Raw genomic sequence first — 21,122 nt, forward strand, 5'->3', positions numbered from 1 at the left:
CATTCTGCACGTAACAGGGCAGCGCTAATGCTTCTGTCTGTTTCTTCTGTTACTAGTACCCATTGTTGGACTGCTTAATTCTACTCCAAGTAAACTTACCATTTAGCCAAGATGAAAAGGCCGCGGATTTAAATCAGAGCAGGCCTTCATCACTAACCCACAAATGTATTGCTTTTAGGCCCACGAGAAAGCAGTTCCTGTTTACATTCTCTGTACTGACTTCTAATGCTTGTAAGGATTGCTTCCTGAATCCAACATGATATTGAAATTCTTATACAGTGAATGCATTTCTAAATTCACCTTTTTGCATTTATTTTAGTGCAAGTATGTCAAATAAAGAAGTGAAGGCCATACTAAAGAATGCCAGAGATGCCATCAGAAATAAAGACTACAAAGAAGTCCTCAAACAATGCAAGGTGATCTTTTTTCCGTTACATCTTTATGTGTCCTTCCACATTTTTGTTTCACCTTTCTTGACACATTTTAGATTTTAGTGGTGATTAAAGGGATACTGTCATGGGAAAACATGGGTTTTCCAAAATGCACCAGTTAATAGTGCTGCTGCAGCAGAATTCTGCACTGGAATCCATTCGTCAAAAGAGCAAACAGATTTTTTTATATTCAATTTTGAAATCTGACATGGGGCTAGACATATTGTCAGTTTCCCAGCTGCCCCTGGTCTTGTGACTTGTGCCTGCACTTTAGGATGGAACTACTTTCTGTCCGGCTGTAATTTCTCCTGAATCCGTCTCAGTGGGACTTGGCTTATACTATTAAGTGCTGTTCTTAGATCTACCAGCCAGCTGTTATCTTGTGTTTGGGAGCTGCTATCTTGTTACCTCCCCATTGTTCTGTTGTTAGGCTGCTGGGGGGGGGGGTGATATCACTCCAACTTGCAGTACAGCAGTAAAGAGTGACTGAAGTTTATCAGAGCACAAGTCACATGACTGGGGGCAGCTGGGAAACTGACAATATGTCTAGCCCCATGTCAGATTTCAAAATTGAATATAAAAAAATCTGTTTGCTCTTTTGAAAAATGGATTTCAGTGCAGAATTCTGCTGGAGCAGCACTATTAACGGATACGTTTTGAAAAAAACATGTTTTCCCATGACAGTATCCCTTTAAAGAAAATGAAAGGCCTGGCAAAGAATGGTGTCAACATTGCTGCCCACTTCGCGGGTTATTTAATAAACTCCTGTTGGGCTTTTTGGTGGAAAACTGAAATAGTTACTTTTTTTTCTAAAACTCAATTTCTTTTTTATCTCCTATTTTCTACATATTATCTTGAAGGCTGTGTTAAAGCTGGAAAAGAACAACTACAATGCTTGGGTGTTCATTGGCTTGGCAGCATCTGAATTGGAGCAACCAGATCAAGCCCAGGCAGCTTACAGGAAAGCAGTAGAGATTGAACCTGACCAATTACTTGCCTGGCAGGTATGTCATACATAGACACTGCATAATGTATCTAATAGTAATGACAACATTTTGTTGAAGTTAGAGAGCTGCAAAGCAGGAAGTTGTGTTTTCTTCTGTTATGTAAGACATCCAGTCACTCCAGCCTTTATACATTACATTTTTGTAGGGATGCCCCGAATCCAAGATTCGGTTGGGGATTCGGCCAGGATATGGCCTTTTTCAGCAGGATTCGAATTCCGCTGAATCCTCAGGTCTGGCCGAACCGAATCCGAATCCTAATTTGCATATGCAAATTAAGGGCGGGAGGAAAATCTAGTGACTTTTTGTCACAAAACAAGGAAGTAAAAAATGGTTTCCCCTTCCCACCCCTAATTTGCATATGCAGATTATGGTTCGGTTCGGTATTCCGCTGAATCTTTCGTGAATGATTCGAGTGTTCGGCCGAATCCAAAATAGTGGATTCGGTGCATCCCAAATTTTTGGCTAACTAACTATATTTTGCGCAGCGTACCTGTTAATTTAGTTTATGTTTACACTGAACTGTTCCTTACACATGGACATATAATTGGTGGACATATAATTAGTACATCAAGTACAAGCTACTGTCTGTTATTCCAGAGGAAAAGCAAATCATACAAATTAAAAAAAACTGCTTGTGGGAGATTGTATTTCCTTATTTTACAGCTTTCTGTATACAGGTATGGGATCCGTTATCCAGAAAGCTCGGAAATTACAGAATGGCCATCTCCCATAGACTCCATTATAATGAAATAATCCAAATTTTTAAAAATGATTTCCTTTTTCTCTGTAGTAAAAAAACAGTAGCTTGTACTTGATCCCAACTAAGATATAATTAATCCTTATTGGAAGCAGAACCAGTCTATTTGGTTTATTTAATGTTTACATGATTTTCTAGTAGACTTAAGGTATGAATATCCAAATTACAGAAAGATCCATTATCCGGAAAACCCCAGGTCCCGAGCATTCTAGATAACAGGTCCCATACCTGAAATATGTTCTACACATCTACATGTTAATCCAAACTTTTTATTTGAATTGTGCACAGGGACTTGGAAATTTATATGAAAAAGTCAACCAAAAGGACTTTAAGGAAGATTTACCAAATGTGTACCAAAAGCTTCTGGAGCTGTACAGAAGGTAATCATTCAAAAGATATGATATCTATCTCAGTTTCCTAGAATCCCTTGGTTTTTCAATTGTTACTCTGTATGTCTATATTAAACCAGTGAAGAAAAGTGGTACAGCAGGATGCTGGGACACACTTTTCTTGTAGTTGTTGCTTTACCTTAAGCTGGTCATACAGGGTCCAATAAAAGCTTCCTACTGAACTCTTCCTGTGTGATATGGCAGCTTAGTAAAGGGCCTTTCTTATAGGCAATATGTGGCTGAATATCAGCCCGATTGGAATGCCTTCAGACACATTGATGCGGTCTTCTTCCATCATATTTAACGAAAAAAACTATTTGATCAGCCTGATTTGGTCCAGTGTTTTTGTGGTTAGATTGGGTGACCTTATAAAATGAGAGGATCTTGCCCTGTATACCCACCTTTACACAGGTCCTAAAATCATGTTCTGTATACTTTAAATCGGTTACTTCACCCTATATAAGTAAAACTGTAGCTATAATCCCATTCAAAAGAAAAATAAAGTTCTACTTGACCTACAGAGACTGCAGTTTATCCATTTTAAACGTCCTTGCCTAAAGAAGTTTATATAATAACTAACTACTTGGGCATAGTCTAATATATATGAACTATAGTGATGGGCCAATTTATTTGGCAGGCATGAATTTGCGTAGAATTTCCGGATTTGGCAGACGGCAGATGTTTTCGCAAAACTGCAGTGAAACTTCGCCGTGGGAAAAATTGTCACTCGTCAAAAATGCCATGTTTTATATACTGAACTTATTGCACCAGCCTAAAGTTTCAGCTTCTCAATAGCAGCAATGATCCAGGACTTCAAACTTGTCACAGGGGGTCACCATCTTGTACAGAGTCTATGATACTTGCATGCAGGGCCAGCCTTAGGCCTATTGGACCAATTGGGCCCAATAGGGCCCCGCACCTCTGGGGGCCCCGCACCACAGGGCAGCACAGATAATATTTCCCTCAGCACATGATGCTGCCTGACCTGCCCCCAACTTTGTCCAGCCCATCCCCAAATCCATAGGTCCAGCCCACCCCCAACTCTGATAAGCCAGCCTATCCCCCAACTCTCATAGGCCCAGCTTTCCTCCAACCTTGATAGGCCCTGCCTGCCCCCAATCCAACCAAGCCTGCTCCCAAACTGAATCGGCCCAGCCTGCCCCAAACTAATTGGCCCAGTCCACTCTCCTATTTCCTCCCTCTCTCTCTTACCCTGTGTGCCCCTATTATGTGCCCCTATTTCATCCCTCTCACTCTCTTACCTTGTCTGCCCCTTTCCTTTCTATTTTGTGCCTGTATGCCCTTATTTTCCTAAATACTTGGTGTGTCAGTAGCCAGCAACACTTTGTCTAGGGGCCCCGCCAACATGGTCCCAATTGGGCCCCACATTTGATAGGATCAGCCCTGCTTGCATGCTCAGTGGGCTCTGAGCAGTTGTTGAGAAGATAAGCTTAGGGGTCGACGCAAAGCTGATGCTACGGGGCTGATTATTCGATTCTGATAAGCCTTATATTGTGATATTTATATTCTATATGTACTGTATATTCTGAGTGGATCCCTAAACTCAGTAAGTGACAGCAGCACAGAGAATATGCAGAGAATCGGCAGAAAAGAAAATGGGGAGCTCAGGCCCGGACTGGCAATCTGTGGGTTCTGGCAAATGCCAGAGGGGCTGGTGTAAGTTGCCATAGACAGTCACTATATACTGGGCTGGTGGGAGGCTGTTTGGGCTGCTGTGTGGCCTGTATGGGCCTCTGTGTACCTGAAACGCCAGGGCCTATTTTGAATCTCAGTCCAGCCCTGGGAGCTACTGGGGCATCTTTGGAGACACAGATGTAAAGGACTTTGGTTGCCCTGGGCTGGTACAGAAGCCCATAACATAATGTACAACATTTCTAGCTACTTTAGTTTAACTCTACTTGTCCTTTAACTAAAGTAGCCACCAACCCTGTGAATAATAGAATATTAAGAGGAAGTATTTCAATGTATTTTCTTCTCAGTAACAGAACTGCATCTATTTCAGCTCTGACAAGCAAAAATGGTATGAAATATGCAAAAAGCTTTCAGATCTCTATCAGCAAGAAAAGAATTATGTGCCGGTAAGGATGTGAATATTTTCTATGTTGGTTTACCTCTACTTTGCATTATCACAATAAAAGCCAAATTTAGTAATTGTGGGAACATGCAATGTTACAGACATCACAACAAATGCAGAATAAACCAATGTGAATTCAAAGAAACATACTTATGGTAAATTGCTTTTGGCAATGTATGCAGTTTCCTTTGTGCAGTATTTATATTAGAATGGCGACATTTCCATTGTGGGGCATTGATATTGGTGTTGGCACCCAATTAGCTTTGCATAAGTCCAGATCACCTATTGACACAAATTGAAAAGGGAACCCTGTATTTACCAGCACCTGCAGGCTGATATGTTGCTCATACTGAATGGACAGAATTGCACTGCCATAATTTGTTAACAGCACATTCATACCTAAGCTTGCAATCGGACATTGCAAGTTAATATGGCAGGAGTGATTAAAGACATATTAAAGGACAAGGGCACCCAAATTCACGGAGGCATGCCAATTTCCTAGCACCCCCAGTAAATTCATTCCCTAGGCCATGTTACAATCACTGTCCTCTAAACGCTCATCCATACTAGTGCCACAAGATTCAAAACAATATCTTTCCTAGCAAGTTCCTGAACTACCTAAAATCAAATGTTGTCATTCAGCATATTTACAATAAAACCTTGACCTAATTGTAAAGCCTTTTTTATATGGCCTTCATTCTCCTCACTTATACTGGAATGTTTGTAGCATGCAATAATGATAATTTTCTTAGTAACTCTTAAAGGCTCAGTAACACCAAAAAAATGAAAGTGTTTTAAAGTAATGAAAATATAATGTACTGTTGTGCTGCGCTGGTACGACTGGTATGTTTGCTTCAGATACTCTACTGTAGTTTAAATAAACAAGCTGCTGTGTGACCATGGGGGCAGCCATTCAAAGTTGAAAAAGGAGAAAAGGCACGGGCTACACAGCAGATAAAGCTCTGTAGTATACAATGGGATTCTTCAGTCTATCTATCTGCAATCTACTGTTTATCATGTGCTTGAATGGCTGCCCCAAGGCTACACAGCAGTTTGTTCACTTAAACTATAGTTTTATTTCTATAGCAAATACACCCATTTTTCTAGTGGAGGCCAACAATACACTATATTGTCATTACTTTAAAATGCTTTAATTTTTTGGTGTTACTGTTCCTTAGTCCACACACCACATAGCATTTGCACAGCTCTTTTTACTTCCTTTCACTTATTTGCCTGTTATTGCTTTGGGTGTGAGCGACTGGCCATCAATATGCACTGTGTTAGCAAATATGGACTGCTATACTATTCGTGTAAGTGACTAACGTTCACATTAGTTTGACTACATACAATACAATGCCTCTTGCAAATTACACATAAGTTCCACTGCAACAGGATTCAATGGAATCAGCATTGCTTTGCAAAATGTCACATTATATTTTTGCTATGACTATGGAATGTGTCAAGTGTCAACTTATTTTGATGGTAGGCTGCACACACATGGCATCAGCTGATCAAAATGAAAGAAGATGAAAGCATCAAGTCCAATGAACTATATCCTCTTTGGAAAAGGATGACGGAGCTTTTGAGTGAAGATGTGGAAAAGCTGGATAACGAGACTCAGGAACTGGTATTGTGTCATGTGTTCTGTGCTGTGTATGAATGCATATTAGAATCCAGCCCAAGAGATACTGATACAATAAGCAATTTGTAGATATATAGTGAATAAAGTACCCCCTCTTGTAAATTATAAGGATATTATAGGTTACAGAGGCGTTTCATAACCATATAAAAACACAAGGCCGAAGGCCGAGTTTTGTTATACAGGTCATGGAACTCCGAGGTAACTTCTAATATCCTCATATTTTGCAACTGGGGGTACTTTATTTATTATAATACACAAATTTCAATGAGTCATGTGACAGAAATGACATCAGAACTCGCCGTTTATAACTGATGACACCAGAACTCACTGTTTGTAAGGATATAATTTACAAGATATTCATAGCTTTTGTGTATTATAATAATATTATAACAGACAAACATTTTTTACTACATGGATGGGACTGAATTATTTACAGTGGTCTCCATTTTTGTTGTCTTGGAATTTTTGTCCTTTTCCTCTTCTACCTGTAATTTGTTATGCAGTGTGATGAGAGAATTGGTCAGTGGTCTGAATATATTTACAGAGCACCCTTCATGTTTGCACAAAGACTGTTTTACCATAAACAGCAATTAAGAGGTAACTTACTTTCTGATAGTACCCAGATTTAGTAATAACAACATTTACAATATGCCAGATGGCCTCGTTTATTTCAAAGGAAGGAGGACCTAATAACCCCTTTAATGTTTCAGCTGCTGAATGCATTTGAAAGTGCTATCCCCTGTATAGAAGAGATTCCAAGTGAGGAGCACCAGATGCTCTACCAGCACTATATCACATGCTTGTCTAAGGTAATATTATGATTTGTTGAAGACTCCTTTTCTGTTTTGTAGATTACGGCCCTTATCTTAGTTTAGACTTTATGATTCATGTAAATACTTAGAAATTAGTTTTAAGTATGATCTGACAAATGGTATTTTAAGACTGGTTATACATATATTTTCTTGTGCAGTTTTACAGAGATGTTCATAAACACATCTGAGGGTTGGAACAAAATCTGACAGTTAGGAGTAGGATGTTAAAAGAAATCAGAGCTGACACCTGTTGGCCTGTATGGTGGGCTGTTGAAGTCCTGAAATTAAACATGTCAGGGGCATGGTATCATTGCTGATGTCCTGGGAAGTCTGATTGACTGCACTCTCAAGTATTGTGCTCGTGCCTACAGTTAAAGGGATTCTGTCATGATTTTTATGATGTCGTTTTTATTTCTAAATGACACTGTTTACACTGCAAAAGATTCTCTCTACAATATCAAATTTATTTCCTAAACCAGCAAGTATAAATTTTTTTTTTTTTTAGTTGTATTATTGATGTGTAGACAGCCATCTCAGGTCATTTTGCCTGGTCATATGCTTTCAGAAAGAGCAAGTGCTACACTATGGAACTGCTTTCTGGCTTATTGTTTCTCCTACTCAATATAACTGAATGTGTCGCAGTGGGAATTGTACTATTGAGTGCTGTTCTTATATCTACCAGGCAGCTGTTATCTTGTGTTAGGGAGCTGCTCTCTGGTTACCTTCCCATTGTTCTTTTGTTTGGCTGCTGGGGGGGCACAAGTCACATGACTGGGGGCAGCTGGGAAACTGACAGTATGTCTAGCCCCATGTTATATTTCTATAAAAAAATCTGTTTGCTCTTTTGAGAAACAGATTTCAGTGCAGAATTCTGCTGGAGCAGCCCTGTTAACTGATGTGTTTTGAAAAAAGCATTTTTTCCCATGACAGTATCCCTTTAAATATAGGTAAGCTTGGGACAAGTGAGTGTAAGCTGCAAAATGTCATCTGCAACATTCCTTGATGAGATTCAATGATATTTGGCTGCAGCATTGCTGTGGCCATAGGAAAAACTGTAAGACTTCCAACTTCCAGAGAGTTGGAGGCATGACTGTCACCAGTTTGTTCCAAGTCTAAGTAGTATTGAATTCAGATATAGATATCAGTATATTGATTATTTTGGTGGATAACTGCAGTTTGGTTCTAATACTAGCTGCACATGTACAGATCTGATTTGTATTGGTGATTTAATTGGGGAATTGACGATACTCTTAATACCTAATATTTGTGTCCATTAACACTGCAAGTTTTGTCTTTGTTTTGGATTCCACCTGGAAGCACATGATGCATACATGGTAATTGTTGCCACTTAAAAATAGTTACATAGTTAAACATAGTTACATCGGTTTGGAAAAAGACCAAATGAAGTTCAGCCCCTCCAAATGAAACCCAGCATCCATACCCCCGACCCTTACATAAATTATATATACCATATCTATTCTAACTATAGAGTTTAGTATCACAATAGCCTTGGATATTATGTCTGTCCAGGAAATCATCCGAGCTCCTTTTAAAGGGGTTGTTCACCTTCAAAACACTATTTCAGTTGAGTTATTTCAGATTGTTCTCCAGAATAAAGACTTTTTTTCAATTGCTTTCCATTTTTTATTTTTACAGTTTTTCCAGAATCTAAGTTTAGATTTTAATCTTTCAGTCTGGCACCTCAGTAATTCAGGTGCAGATTCTGCACTGTTACAATTTTGCAACATTTAGGGGCACATTTACTTAGCTCGAGTGAAGGATTAGAATGAAAAATACTTCAAATTTCGATGTATTTTTTTTGGCTACTTCGACCTTCGACTTCGAATCGAACGATTTGAACTAAAAATCGTTCGACTATTCAACCATTTGATAGTCGAAGTACTGTCTTTTTAAAAAAACTTCAACCACCTACTTTGCCACCTAAAACCTACCAAGCACCAATGTTAGCCTATGGGGAAAAACTTTTTTTTTGATCGAAGGAAAATCCTTCGATCGATGGATTAAAATCTTTCGAATCGTTTGATTCTAAGGATTTAATCGTTCACTCAAAGCATTTGCGGTAAATCCTTCGACTTCGATATTCAACGTCGAAGGATTTTACTTCGAGGGTCGAATATCGAGGGTTAATTAACCCTCGATATTCGACTAATAGTAAATGTGACCCCTAGTTGATACATTTCTCAGCAGTATCTCTGGAGTATTAGCAACTATTGTATCAATTCCAACAGCTGCCTGTAATGAAACTCATGGTTTCTGTTCAGCAGGGACAAAGATAAGTAAATGTATCAATTTAGAACAGTTTAGTGAGTCGGCGACCCCCCTCCCAGAGCACTTACACTTCAATATTAGTAAAACGGTCACACATAGAAAGTGATTGGAAAAAGTCTTTATTTCTGGTGAACTGAATCTGAATCTATAATGTCCTCTAATGTACTTGTAATGTGTAATCATGTCCCATCGCAAATGATATAAATTTACCCGTGTGATCACTTCAGGTGCCCCAAACAACTGAATGATTCCTTGCAAGTTATTAATATAATGGATCTTTTAATTTTTTTTTTTTTGTGTCTGTTTTGTCTTGGAGACAGTTAAATATATATGTGCTCACCAAGAATGATATTTAGATAGCTGAATAATATATAGAGAAAAAATATTAATACTATCATTATATTTTGTCTTAAGCTTCCTCTTGAAGAAGCCAAACTGAAGAAGGTCTGTGAAAACATGATTACTGTGTATCCATCCCTTATTTATCCTCTGAAAGTACTCGCCTTGCACTACATAAAATCTGGTAATTTTATTATTCTGCCGTTTCAATCATTCTGTGTCTGTTTAGATCGTTACCTACTAATTAAGTTAGGTTTACAGCTTTCGGCTATCCAGTGCATGTGAGGTGAAATCTAGAGCAGTGACTACATACTGTTGCCTGTAGTAAACCTGATACAGCAAGAAAACTTTGGGGTCTCTATATAGAAACCATTGTATTGATTAACTCCCATAATGGCTATTCATAAACATGGCATGTACATATGCATAGGAGTCTTGTGTTGTTAAACATTTGCAGGGCAGATGAAAAGGCATTGGTAAAGATATTGGATCCGTTATCTGAAAACCCTTTATCAAGAAAGCTCCACATTATTCCATCTCCCATAGACTCAATTTGAATCTAATAATTCATATTTCTAAAATCGATCTTGTTTTTTGTTGTAATAATAAAACAGAACCTTGTATTTGATCCAAACTAAGATATAATTAACCCTATAAGAGGCAAAACAATCCCATTGAGTATATTTAGGGGCAGATTTACAAAGCTCGAGTGAAGGATTCGAATTAAAAAAACTTCGAATTTCGAAGTGTTTTTTTGGCTACTTCGACCATCGAATGGGCTAGTTCGACCTTCGACTACGACTTCGACTACGAATCGAACGATTCGAACTAAAAATCGTTCGACTATTCGACCATTCGATAATCGAAGTACTGTCTCTTTAAGAAAAAATTCGACCCCCTAGTTCGGCAGCTAAAAGCTACCGAACTCAATGTTAGCCTATGGGGAAGGTCCCCATAGGCTTGCCTGTGTTTTTTTGATCGAAGGATATTCCTTCGATCGTTGGATTAAAATCCTTCGAATCGTTCGATTCGAAGGATTTAATCGTTCGATCGAACGAATAATCCTTCGATCGTACGATTAGCGCTAAATCGTTCGACTTCGATATTCGAAGTCGAACGATTTTAGTTCCTAGTCGAATATCGAGGGTTAATTAACCCTCGATATTCGACCCTTAGTAAATCTGCCCCTTAATGTTTAAATCCATTTTCAGTAGACTTAGGGGCAGATTTATCAAGGGTCGAATTGAAAATTCGAAATTGTCAAATTTGACTAGGGAGTTATTCAAATTCGATTTGAGTTCTTCAAAAAATTCAAATTGGATTTTCGAGATTTATCATACGCCGGCCTTTTAACTATTCTAACTTTACGGCACCTAAAAGCTGCCAAATTGCCGTTTAAGTAATTGGGAGTGGTCCAGGGATCAATTTGGAGTTGTTTGCAGCCTTCATGACAGTCAAGTTTTTTTCAGGGAAAAAAAACTTGAATAGAGTTTTTAAAATTCGAATCTAATTCGATTCAAATTTGATTTAAGTTTTTGGGTCGATCCTATTCACATATTGATTTTTATAATACATTTTGATTGGTCGAATTTTCAAGTTCAGTAAAGTCATGGGAGTATATGAGAGTTTAAAAAAAAACTCACATGAATTCGAAATTCGACCCTTGATGATTGTGCCTCTCAATGTATAGAGATCCAAAGTATTTTGGATATATTTCAGAATTTATTTTTATACCCCCGAGGATGGAATGTCAGAATACAAAAATCCGGCATCTCAGACCTGCCCAGGTTGCATATAAGTCAATGGGAGAGGTCCCAAAGATTTTTTGAAATTGTGTTTTTAAAAATGATCTGATACATTCAATTTTGATGAGCAATTTGTTAACACATTTTCAAATCATGAGACAGTCATTGCTGCTTCATCCTAAATATAAATGTGATGAAAATTATGGGGGTTATTTACTAAACCCTGAATGCCAAAAATCCGAAAAATCTGTGGTTTTTTTTTTTGTATAAAATCCGAATTTTTAGTGGAAAAAAAATCCCCACAAATATTTCAGAATTTATTTTAAATAAAATAAATCACCCAGGTTGCATATAAGTCAAAGATTTTTTTGATCTGCGCTGGATTTTGTACAATAATCTAAAAATGTCATGGTTTTCATGCAAAAAACAGAAAGAAATCAGTTTTCTGGTGGAAAATCTGAAAAATTAGGATGATATGTATTTTTCACGATTTTTTCCCGCAAACAAAATTTTCAGAAATGTGTATTATTAAATAAGGACGAAAAAACCTGTGCGGATTTGAGTTTTTTTTCCGAAAATATTGAGATAAATTCGGACTTATAAATAACCTCCTATATGTTGACATTTCTTTTTTTCCCATAAAACCAAGAACAGTTCAGTCCAGCTTTAACAGCTGACTCATTCATTGGGGGTACAAGTCATTTGCATGTTCAATGATGATCTTGTTGAAATGAATGCAGAATGCTAAGATTACGTGGCTCTGGAGTTACTAAAGCACACAGTGTCTGTCTGAGGACAGCAAGTTCTTAGATTTTGCAGAAATTCAACTGAGGTAAAAAAAAAAATACTATTTTTGTTATTTTTTCAACTATTTGCAGAGAACACATTGTACCTCAGCTCAGTAGGTAAACTTCAGCAGTACCATTGGCAATTGCAGGGAGACAAAAGCAGATAATTATATATGGGGAACTCTCTGCTTCCCTACTGATTGCCATTTATGCGCCATTCTTCTGTATGGCAAGATGTAGTTAAGCTACTGAATCAGAATGGAGAGGGCTTTTCAGGTTTTGTTTTTTTGTTTTTTTAAACAGGAGAAAAAAAAAATAAAAAAAATCATCTTTTTATGTTCCCCAATTCCCATATCACTAATATCTTTGATTGAAAAGTAGGGTAGCATTTAAATGTGATCTAAAACCGAAATGAATTGATTTAAACTAACTCAGGGTAATTCTCTGGGCACTTTTGCAGTTTACCATTATTTTCTACTTTTAGATATTTGCATTTTCAGACTTCTTTTGGCTTTACTCAAGGGTTGGCTGAGTACAGGAAAATGGTTGCCACCCCACCGGTATTTCACTGGCCTAGCTGGTAAAATAGAAGCCAGGGAAGGCTGGTATTACAAATTTACTGGCAAAGTAGTTAATGCTAATTGTAACACTGGCCCCTGAGCCACCATAATTCCTGTTTAGAGTTACCATTAATGTCCTTTCCGATTTAAAGGAGAAGTAAACACTTGCTAATACAAACCCCTACCCCCCTACCCTACATAGAACACCCTCCAGGCTTACCCCGACTCTTGAAATAGCTCGAATCCGAAAATACTCCACTCGAGGTCATGTAGGAGTCAATGGCAGAGGTCCCTTTGAACCATTTAAAGATGTTAATAGCCTTCATGATGTTTGGTTTTTTTTTAGTTTGGTTTCCCTTGAAAACTCTATTAATCGAGTAATTTGTGGAAAACTCGAATAATTTGAGTTTTCGGGTTCTCCTCGAATTCACTGATTCGAGTTTTTCCCATTCAAGTTTTTACTTATATCAGAAAAAATTTGAGTGGTGAGTTCACAAAGCTCTAAATTTCGACCTTTGATAATTAACCCCCGTAATAACCTCAAATATTTTGAGTTTTAGAGAAATAAAAATAGAGAATAAAATACAATTTGTCAAAAAAAAAATAGAGATCTGAATGTTAGTAAATTTAACCCTGAGGGTTGCTGATACTATATAAAACTGTCTAAGGGCCCTTACACAAAGAGGTTTTCATGCATCTATATATGCATTGCTGAGCGCAGAAAATCTCATACATATTGGGGGGGATTTGAAATAGTGGAGAGAGCCCATTTTTGGAGTAAAAGTGGTGGTAAACTGGTGTAAAATACTTTCTCCATATTCACAAACAGAAATCTGCCTAAATTCCGACTCTATCTGAAAAGTGAAAGAAAGACAGTTTACAGACACTTTTATGAATTTGTCTTTTAATCGACATAAAAATTGCACAAAAACATCATTTTAAGCGACATTTTCTCCCGACATTTAAAAAATGGAATAAAGCTCAGTGTAACTCTTCCCCATGTGTCAGATCAATTCTAAAATAACTTGCCCTGCTTTGGCTCACCCAATCTTTATTTCATACCTCTTGTAGCTGCCCTATTGGGGAATTATTATCATATTAATAGGAATTAGCATTTTATAGTCAGGGTACACGTTTCTGTCTAACCCTTAGGTTTAAAAGCCTCATTAACAAAACAAGTAAACACAGATTAAACAAAAAAGTGTATTTTATATGTAAAACGTTTCTAACTCCTTGTGTAGTTTTACTAGTTTTCGGTTAATGAATAACTCAAATTGCTAATATTGCCTCAATGTATTATCTAAAGGAAAGGTAAAGCCTTCCAGGCATTTTTTTTTTTTTAGTTTTAGCAGCACTTAGACACTGGACTTAAGATAAAAAAACATCTCTGATAATAATACCTATATTATGCAAAATAGCATTTTTTGTATTTAGACTTTTATATCTTGTTGCAGAAGTGGAATTACACAAACATGTAGGCAGATTTAGAAAGCCGAGGTTATCCTGAAAAAAAATGATGTAAAATAACCCCCCTACCCTGAAAATTCCAGTTTGATGGCTGACTGACAGTTTTAGTAAGACAAATTCAAGAAAAATTTTGTTAATCTGTCTGTTTAAAGGACAAATTCACAAAAGTGGTGATAGTTTTGTGAATTTGGTGGGAAATCCGATATTTTTATCTGCACTTTTATTTAGTCTCAATATCACCACTTTTGTGAATTCCCCCCATTGGGTTTTATTAGCAAGGTTCATTTTTGTCCAAACACAACCCTTTATTCTATTGGTTTCTGAACATGCGTCAAGTACAAGACAATAAAACACATTGGGGGGAATTCACAAAAGTGGAGAGAGACATATTAGCATATTAATAGGGATTAGGATCTCATAGTCGGGTCACAAGTTTGTGTCTAACCCTATAGGTGTAAAATCTTTATTAACAAAACAATTAAAACACTGATTAAAAAAAAAGTGTATTTTATACAATTTAATATGTTAAAAGGTTTTGCTCACACTTGTTATTTTACTAGTTTTAGATTAATGAATGGGGCAATATTAGCAATTTGAGTGAAAATATTATCTAAAGGAAAAGTAAAGCCTCTCAGCCATTTTTTTTTTTAGTTTTAGCAGCACTTAGACACTTGACCTAAGACAATAAAACATTTCTGTTACAAATCCCTATATTATTCAAAATAGCATTTTTTTTTACACGAACATGTAGGCAGATTTAGAAAGCCCGGGTTATCCTGAAAAAAGATGTATAATTCCCCCGAAAAATCCAATTTGATTGCTGACTGACAGGTGTAGTAAGAGCTAAAATCAAATTCAGAAAAAATGTCATTAAAATGTCGTGCAAAAGACAAAAATTGGAAAACTTTCTGTTTAAAAGATAAATTCTCAAAAGAGGAGATAGAGGTTTGTGAATTTGGTGGGAAAGCCGACATTTTTATCTCCACTTTTATTTTGTCTGAATATCACCACTTTTGTGAATTTCCCCCATTGTGTCATGAATGGAGCAAAATGCAACTCTGAAGCTCATGAGTTCAAGCAGGCAGATATAATGGACTCAGCTAATGCATTTAGGTGCTCTCAAGCCTGTATCTCAAGCATATGTCAAATGCATAAAAAAAATGCCAAGTGTAAGAGATCTAAAATTGCTACTCAATCTGAATCCGCTAAAAAAAGAAAATGAATGCAAATTGCAAAAGTGCTCAGAGAAGCACCTCACATAACTTTATATCCATTCATTTCATCATCAATTTATTATTCCTGTTAACAACACAAGATCTTTGTGTGAATGATTTCTGTTTCAGAATAGAAAATGTCATTTAACAATATTAAAAAGAAAAAGTTTACGTTAAAACGTATGACGATTATAAGTGGGCTTTATCTTCAGTGTACAGGTTTTTTTTTTTTTAATAAATGTTCAGTATACCATACTGGTGTTTTTCAGAGGAAACAGGTCACACTTGTTATCAGACTCCTTTTATAAATTGGTAGAATGCAAGTTTGGTGTTGCTAAGTGATGACATATGAACAATACTTGTTTTATCATAATCTGCTGTGAAACGGAATTATGGGAATTACATAAACCAGCTTCTCTGTATAGAAGTTCTGCTATTCATTTAGAATGTATCTTTTTGTCTGTTGTCAGTTATATTGTATGACAAGTGTTTTTCTGTGCAGGGTCGGACTGGGGGGCCCGGGACCCACCGGGACTGCTGTCCTGGGCCCCCCCCTACTGTGATGCGCCGGCTCAGCTTGAATTATTCATGGAGCCTCTCGCTGCGCATGCGCAACGGCGTCCCTCTGCGCGCATGCGCAACGGCATCCCTCTGCGCGCATGCGCAACGGCGTCCCTCTGCGCGCATGCGCAACGGCGTCCCTCTGCGCGCATGCGCAACGGCGTCCCTCTGCGCGCATGCGCAACAGCGTTCCTTCACGCGCATGTGCAGAAGACACTGCGCACCACAGGAAATGTTTTTTTCTCTAAATCCTGATATCTGGAGAGGGGGTCTGGCCCAAGGGGGCCCATGAGAGTTGGGGCCCACTGGGTTTTTTCCCGGTGTCCCTCCGGGCCAGTCCGACACTGTTTCAGTGTATAGATAAAGTAAGTTATAATAATACAGGTATTGGACCTGTTATCTAGAATCCTTGGGACCTGGGGTTTTCCGGATAAGGGATCTTTCCATAATTTGGATCTCCATAACTTAAGTATGCTAAAAAATCATTTAAACAGTAAATAAACCCAATATGACTTTTTTTTAACCTCCTATAAGCATTAATTATATCTTAGGTTCAAGTACAAGGTACTGTTTTATTATTACAGAGAAAAGGGAAATATTTTTTTTAAAACTTGGGATTTGATTAAATGGAGACGGTCTTCCCCTAATTTGGGATAACGAGTTTCTCAATAATGGATCCCATACCTATAATGACAATTAGGTCTTTTCAAATGGATTATTTATTAAAAAGGTGCATAGCAGCACATTATTATATAACTTGTTTTAATATCAAATGTTAACTGAATTATTTCAAGGTAAAAGTCACAGTACTTCTTCCTATATCAGTATCCCACCCCCCAGTTTCCCCATCAGTATCTTATCCACTGTTGAACACTGAACACTGTTCAACACTGTTCTTTTCTATCCAGTGCCTAAGTGGACCTTAAAGGAATTGTTCAGTATAAAAATAAAAACGGTCTAAATGGATAGGCTGTGCAAAATAAAAAATGTTTCTAATATAGTTAGCCAAAAATGTAATGTATAAAGGCTGCAGTGACTGGGTGTCTAACCTAACAGAATAGAACACTACTTCCTGCTTTTCAGCTCTCTTGGTTTCCACTGACTCGTTAGCCTGGTGACCAGGCGGTAACCAATCAGTGACTTGAGGGGGGGCCACATGGGCCATAACTGTTGCTTTTGAATCTGAGCTGCATAATGAGGATCAATTGCAAACTCACTGAACAGTTATGTCCCATGTGGCCCCCCTTCAAGTCCCTGACTAACTCAGAGTTAGAGAGCTGATAAGCAGGAAGTTGGATTCTGGCTATTATATTCGACATCCAGTCACTCCAGCCTTTATACATTACATTTTTGGCTAACTAACTATATTAGAAACAATTTTTATTTATCCAGTTTTTAGTTTTACACTGAACTTTAAAATTAAGTTACGTGCTCGTGGTGAAAACAACAGTTCAGAAATGTTTTAATCTGATGTTTCTGTAACAGTGTGAAAAAGTGATTACAGTTGGCCACGGATAGATACTCATAACAATTCTGTTTGGTGCTTTTAGGGTAAGGTCACACTGTGAGATTTGGGGGGGTTTAGTTGCCTCTTCTTTGGGGCGACTAATCTCCCTTAACTGCTTCCCCCTGTCTTCCGCCTGCTAGAATGAAAAACACCTGCGGCCTGGCACTCGTGACGCTTCGTTTTCTGAAGTTTCCTTTGGCAACTTCGGACGACTTTGGAAAACGAAGCGCCGCGAGTGCCATGACGCAGGCGGTTTTTCATTCTAGCAGGCGGAAGACAGGGGGAAGCAGTTCGGGGAGATTAGTCGCCCCAAAGAAGAGGCGATTAGTCGCCCCGAATCTCACAGTGTGACCATACCCCATATACTGCTATCTAAAAAGGAAATCAATGTTCAATTTTAGGTGATATCACTGAAGAGGCTATATGTTGCTACAGCAAGCTTCTAGAACTTGATCCCTTGAATGGGCCTGGACTTATTGGAATGGGGATCAAAGCTCTACATGACAGAAATTATGTACTGGCTTCAGAAAACTTATCTAAAGGTAAAAGAATCACATGTGCTAGGTGTTTTTATTCTCGCCAATACAATGGATGAGGGAATATCCAGTACAACTGCTGTTTTTTGTTTCCAGGGCTGAAAGACGTGAACTGCTGCCCTTCTGCTTGGTGTTGCCTGGCACAGGCTCAACTGAAAATACACAAGTATGCTGAGGCTCTTGTATCCTGTGATCAAGGTAACAGAAAAAAATCTCTTTGCAGGGTTTGAGCAAATTTCATTGTCCCTGAATGTTTGTATTTTTAAATACTTCCAGGAAGTTTGTTACTGTGTTATTTAAATCTTCAGACCAATCTGTATGTCTTATTTTAATGAATCAAGGAAAATACAATGACTATCTATTTCTTTCATACTGTTCATTGTGATTTTATACAGAATAAAAGTCATACAAAGTAATTATCTTAATTTGTTCAGCAATAAATGGTGCCACGCAAGATAATTCTGCACCTCAAACCGTTGTTCAAAAAGACGCAGCTCTTCGGTTGAAGGCAGAAGCGTTAGTAGAAGGCAACAGCTCAAACAATGCAGAGGAAGCACTAAAAGCCCTTGAGCAGGTACAGCTAACTTTGCTTATCTAACAGCTTTTTTTTGTTTTTTCATGACATAAACTTTAACAGCTTTATTTCAAGCCATTTGTGTGATGTGGCAGTTGTCTTGCAGAAAGCCCAAGAAAACTTATAAAAAAGTTTTTTTTTTTTTTTTCTAACACAACCCTTTACTTTTTAGTTTTCCTTTTTTCACTGTAATTGCCTGAAGTCTTACAGTGCTTATTGTGGACAGAAAGGTTCTAGAAAAGAGTTGTAAAAATATACAGTAAGTGCTTTTATGAACACTTCAGCCATATATATCTTCTACAGTGCCAAAATGACCCTGCACTTATCCTGATCACAGTGAGAGTGCAAATGAAAGCAACAGACGTAGAGAAAGCTCTTTGCTACACCCACAGATGGGTTGATTCATAAAAATTTCAGAAACTTTCCAACTTTCTTCTCAGTTCATCTCACTTTTTTCCCAAGTTTTCTCATCAGACATAAAATATTCATTTTTGGAGGCATTGTGATGATTTAGATAATTTTTTTTTCAAGTAAAGATTTTTTTCTGACCATAAATTGGGTTCAGCCATTTTAGACCTGGTGAAAAATTTGGATGTAACTAAACACTGTTGCAATTTACATGGTGTATAGGGTAAAAATATTCAATTTGAAAAATAAAATTTACACAGGAGAAAAAAAAAATCAAACTTTAAAAAAAAAAAAACGTTTTCATTTGAAGTGAGTTCGACCTGTGGAATATACTGCATTTGTAATCAAAATTGAGCTGGAGTAACAGAAACTTGACTTTGGATTCATCTGTCCCATAATTTCCTCAAAGCTTGCTGTAAAGGCATCAGCTTGTTTTTTGTAATCTTAAAGGCATACTATCATGGGAATTTTTTGTTTTTTTTAAAACTCATCAGTTAATAGTGTTGCTCCAAGCAGACTTCTATTCATCAAAAGAGCAAACTGACTTATTTTTATATTTTTAAATCATGGGGTTAGACATATTGTTAGTTTCCAAGGAGCCCCCAGTCATGTGACTGATAAACTTCAGTCACTCTTTTACTGCTGTACTGCAAGTTTGAGTTATATCTCGCCCTCTCTTCCCCCTCCAACTAGCAGCCCATCAGCAGAACAATGGGAAGGTAACTAGATAGCAGCTCCCTGACACAAGATAACAGCTGCCTGGTAGATTTAAGAACAACACTCAATAGTAAAATCCATGTCCCACTGTGACTCCTTCAGTTACATTGAGCAGGAGAAACAATAGCCTGTCAGAAAGCAGTTCCATCCTAAAGTGCTAGCTCTTTCTGAAAGCACATAACCAGGCAAAATGACCTGATATGGCTGCCTACACACCAATATTACACCATAAAAATCATGACAGAATCCCTTTAATAATGCTGGCAACTCATTTATAGTCTGTAGAAAGTAGCAACTAGAACTCAAAACTCTGTAGGGGTGCACTGACAGACTCAAGACTGCTATCGATGATTTCCTTTAGGGACAGTTTTTTTTTTTTATTATAGGATACTGTCCTTAGAAAAGTAATAATGCCTTGGGTAACATAAGGAGGGGACAGAAGCTTGGATTCATATTGATCTTTAATTTGATAACCTTAATCAAAGGGGCCTGTTTTCTATGGTAAACTCTGACCTGCTGCCAGAGCTGTGATGCACAGATTAGTCCAACAGATATTACCATGTATCCCCCTAACAACTAATTGTTAAAATTGCTGACCACTGAAAAACTATCCTTACATCCAACTGCTGCTCAATTAAAGGCCCCAATTAATAACATTCACATTTTTTTCACCAATGGAATTTTTCTCTAAAAAATTCATGCTTTTTAAAATAAACAAAATGCAAAAAAAAAAGAAAGATTTATAAAGTGTAAAAACCACGGAAATCTCTATTACAAAAGTCACACTCCTACAGAAGTCAGTGGGAGCTGCATTAATCCTATTGGTCCATTTTCAAGCTATTTGGTATACTTTCCCCCCGCTTTTTTCATTCTTGCTTTTACATAAGGTTCTTTTAATATATTTACAAGGCCTTCTTGATTTTAGACAAATAGGGGTAGTTTTAAACAACTTTAAAACCACTAAAACAAGAATGTTCATAAATGGTTGGAAAAATTCAGGTGTGAGAATATTCCGGCTATTCTGAACTTGGTGACTTACATAGGAACATATAGGGGCACATTTACTTAGGGTCGAATATCAAGGGTTAATTAACCCTCGATATACGACAGTCGAAGTTAAATCCTTCGAATATCGAAGTCGAAGATTTAGCACTATGCGTTCGATCGAAGGAAAAATCGTTCAATTGAATGATTAAATCCTTCGAATCGAACAATTAAATCCTTCGTATCGAACGATTAAATCCTTCGAATCGAACGATTAAATCCTTCGAATCGAACGATTCG

General features: G+C 37.5%; 1 protein-coding gene across 3 annotated transcripts in view; it reads left to right on the forward strand.

Moving 5' to 3' along the window:
* ttc37.L (tetratricopeptide repeat domain 37 L homeolog) overlaps nucleotides 1-21,122 on the forward strand; it is a 61,672-nt gene that overhangs the window by 303 nt on the left and 40,247 nt on the right. For 2 of the 3 annotated variants that reach the window (XM_041580877.1, NM_001093102.1), the window contains 10 exon segments: nucleotides 320-416; nucleotides 1,292-1,435; nucleotides 2,484-2,575; nucleotides 4,608-4,683; nucleotides 6,166-6,306; nucleotides 7,032-7,130; nucleotides 9,837-9,945; nucleotides 18,005-18,145; nucleotides 18,236-18,337; nucleotides 18,574-18,713. In XM_041580877.1, coding sequence (XP_041436811.1) covers nucleotides 327-416; nucleotides 1,292-1,435; nucleotides 2,484-2,575; nucleotides 4,608-4,683; nucleotides 6,166-6,306; nucleotides 7,032-7,130; nucleotides 9,837-9,945; nucleotides 18,005-18,145; nucleotides 18,236-18,337; nucleotides 18,574-18,713 — 1,134 coding nt within the window. In that variant the 5' untranslated portion in view covers nucleotides 320-326. 3 annotated transcript variants of the gene reach the window in all.

Source organism: Xenopus laevis, chromosome 1L (assembly GCF_017654675.1).
Source record: "Xenopus laevis strain J_2021 chromosome 1L, Xenopus_laevis_v10.1, whole genome shotgun sequence".
Lineage (NCBI taxonomy): Eukaryota > Metazoa > Chordata > Amphibia > Anura > Pipidae > Xenopus > Xenopus laevis.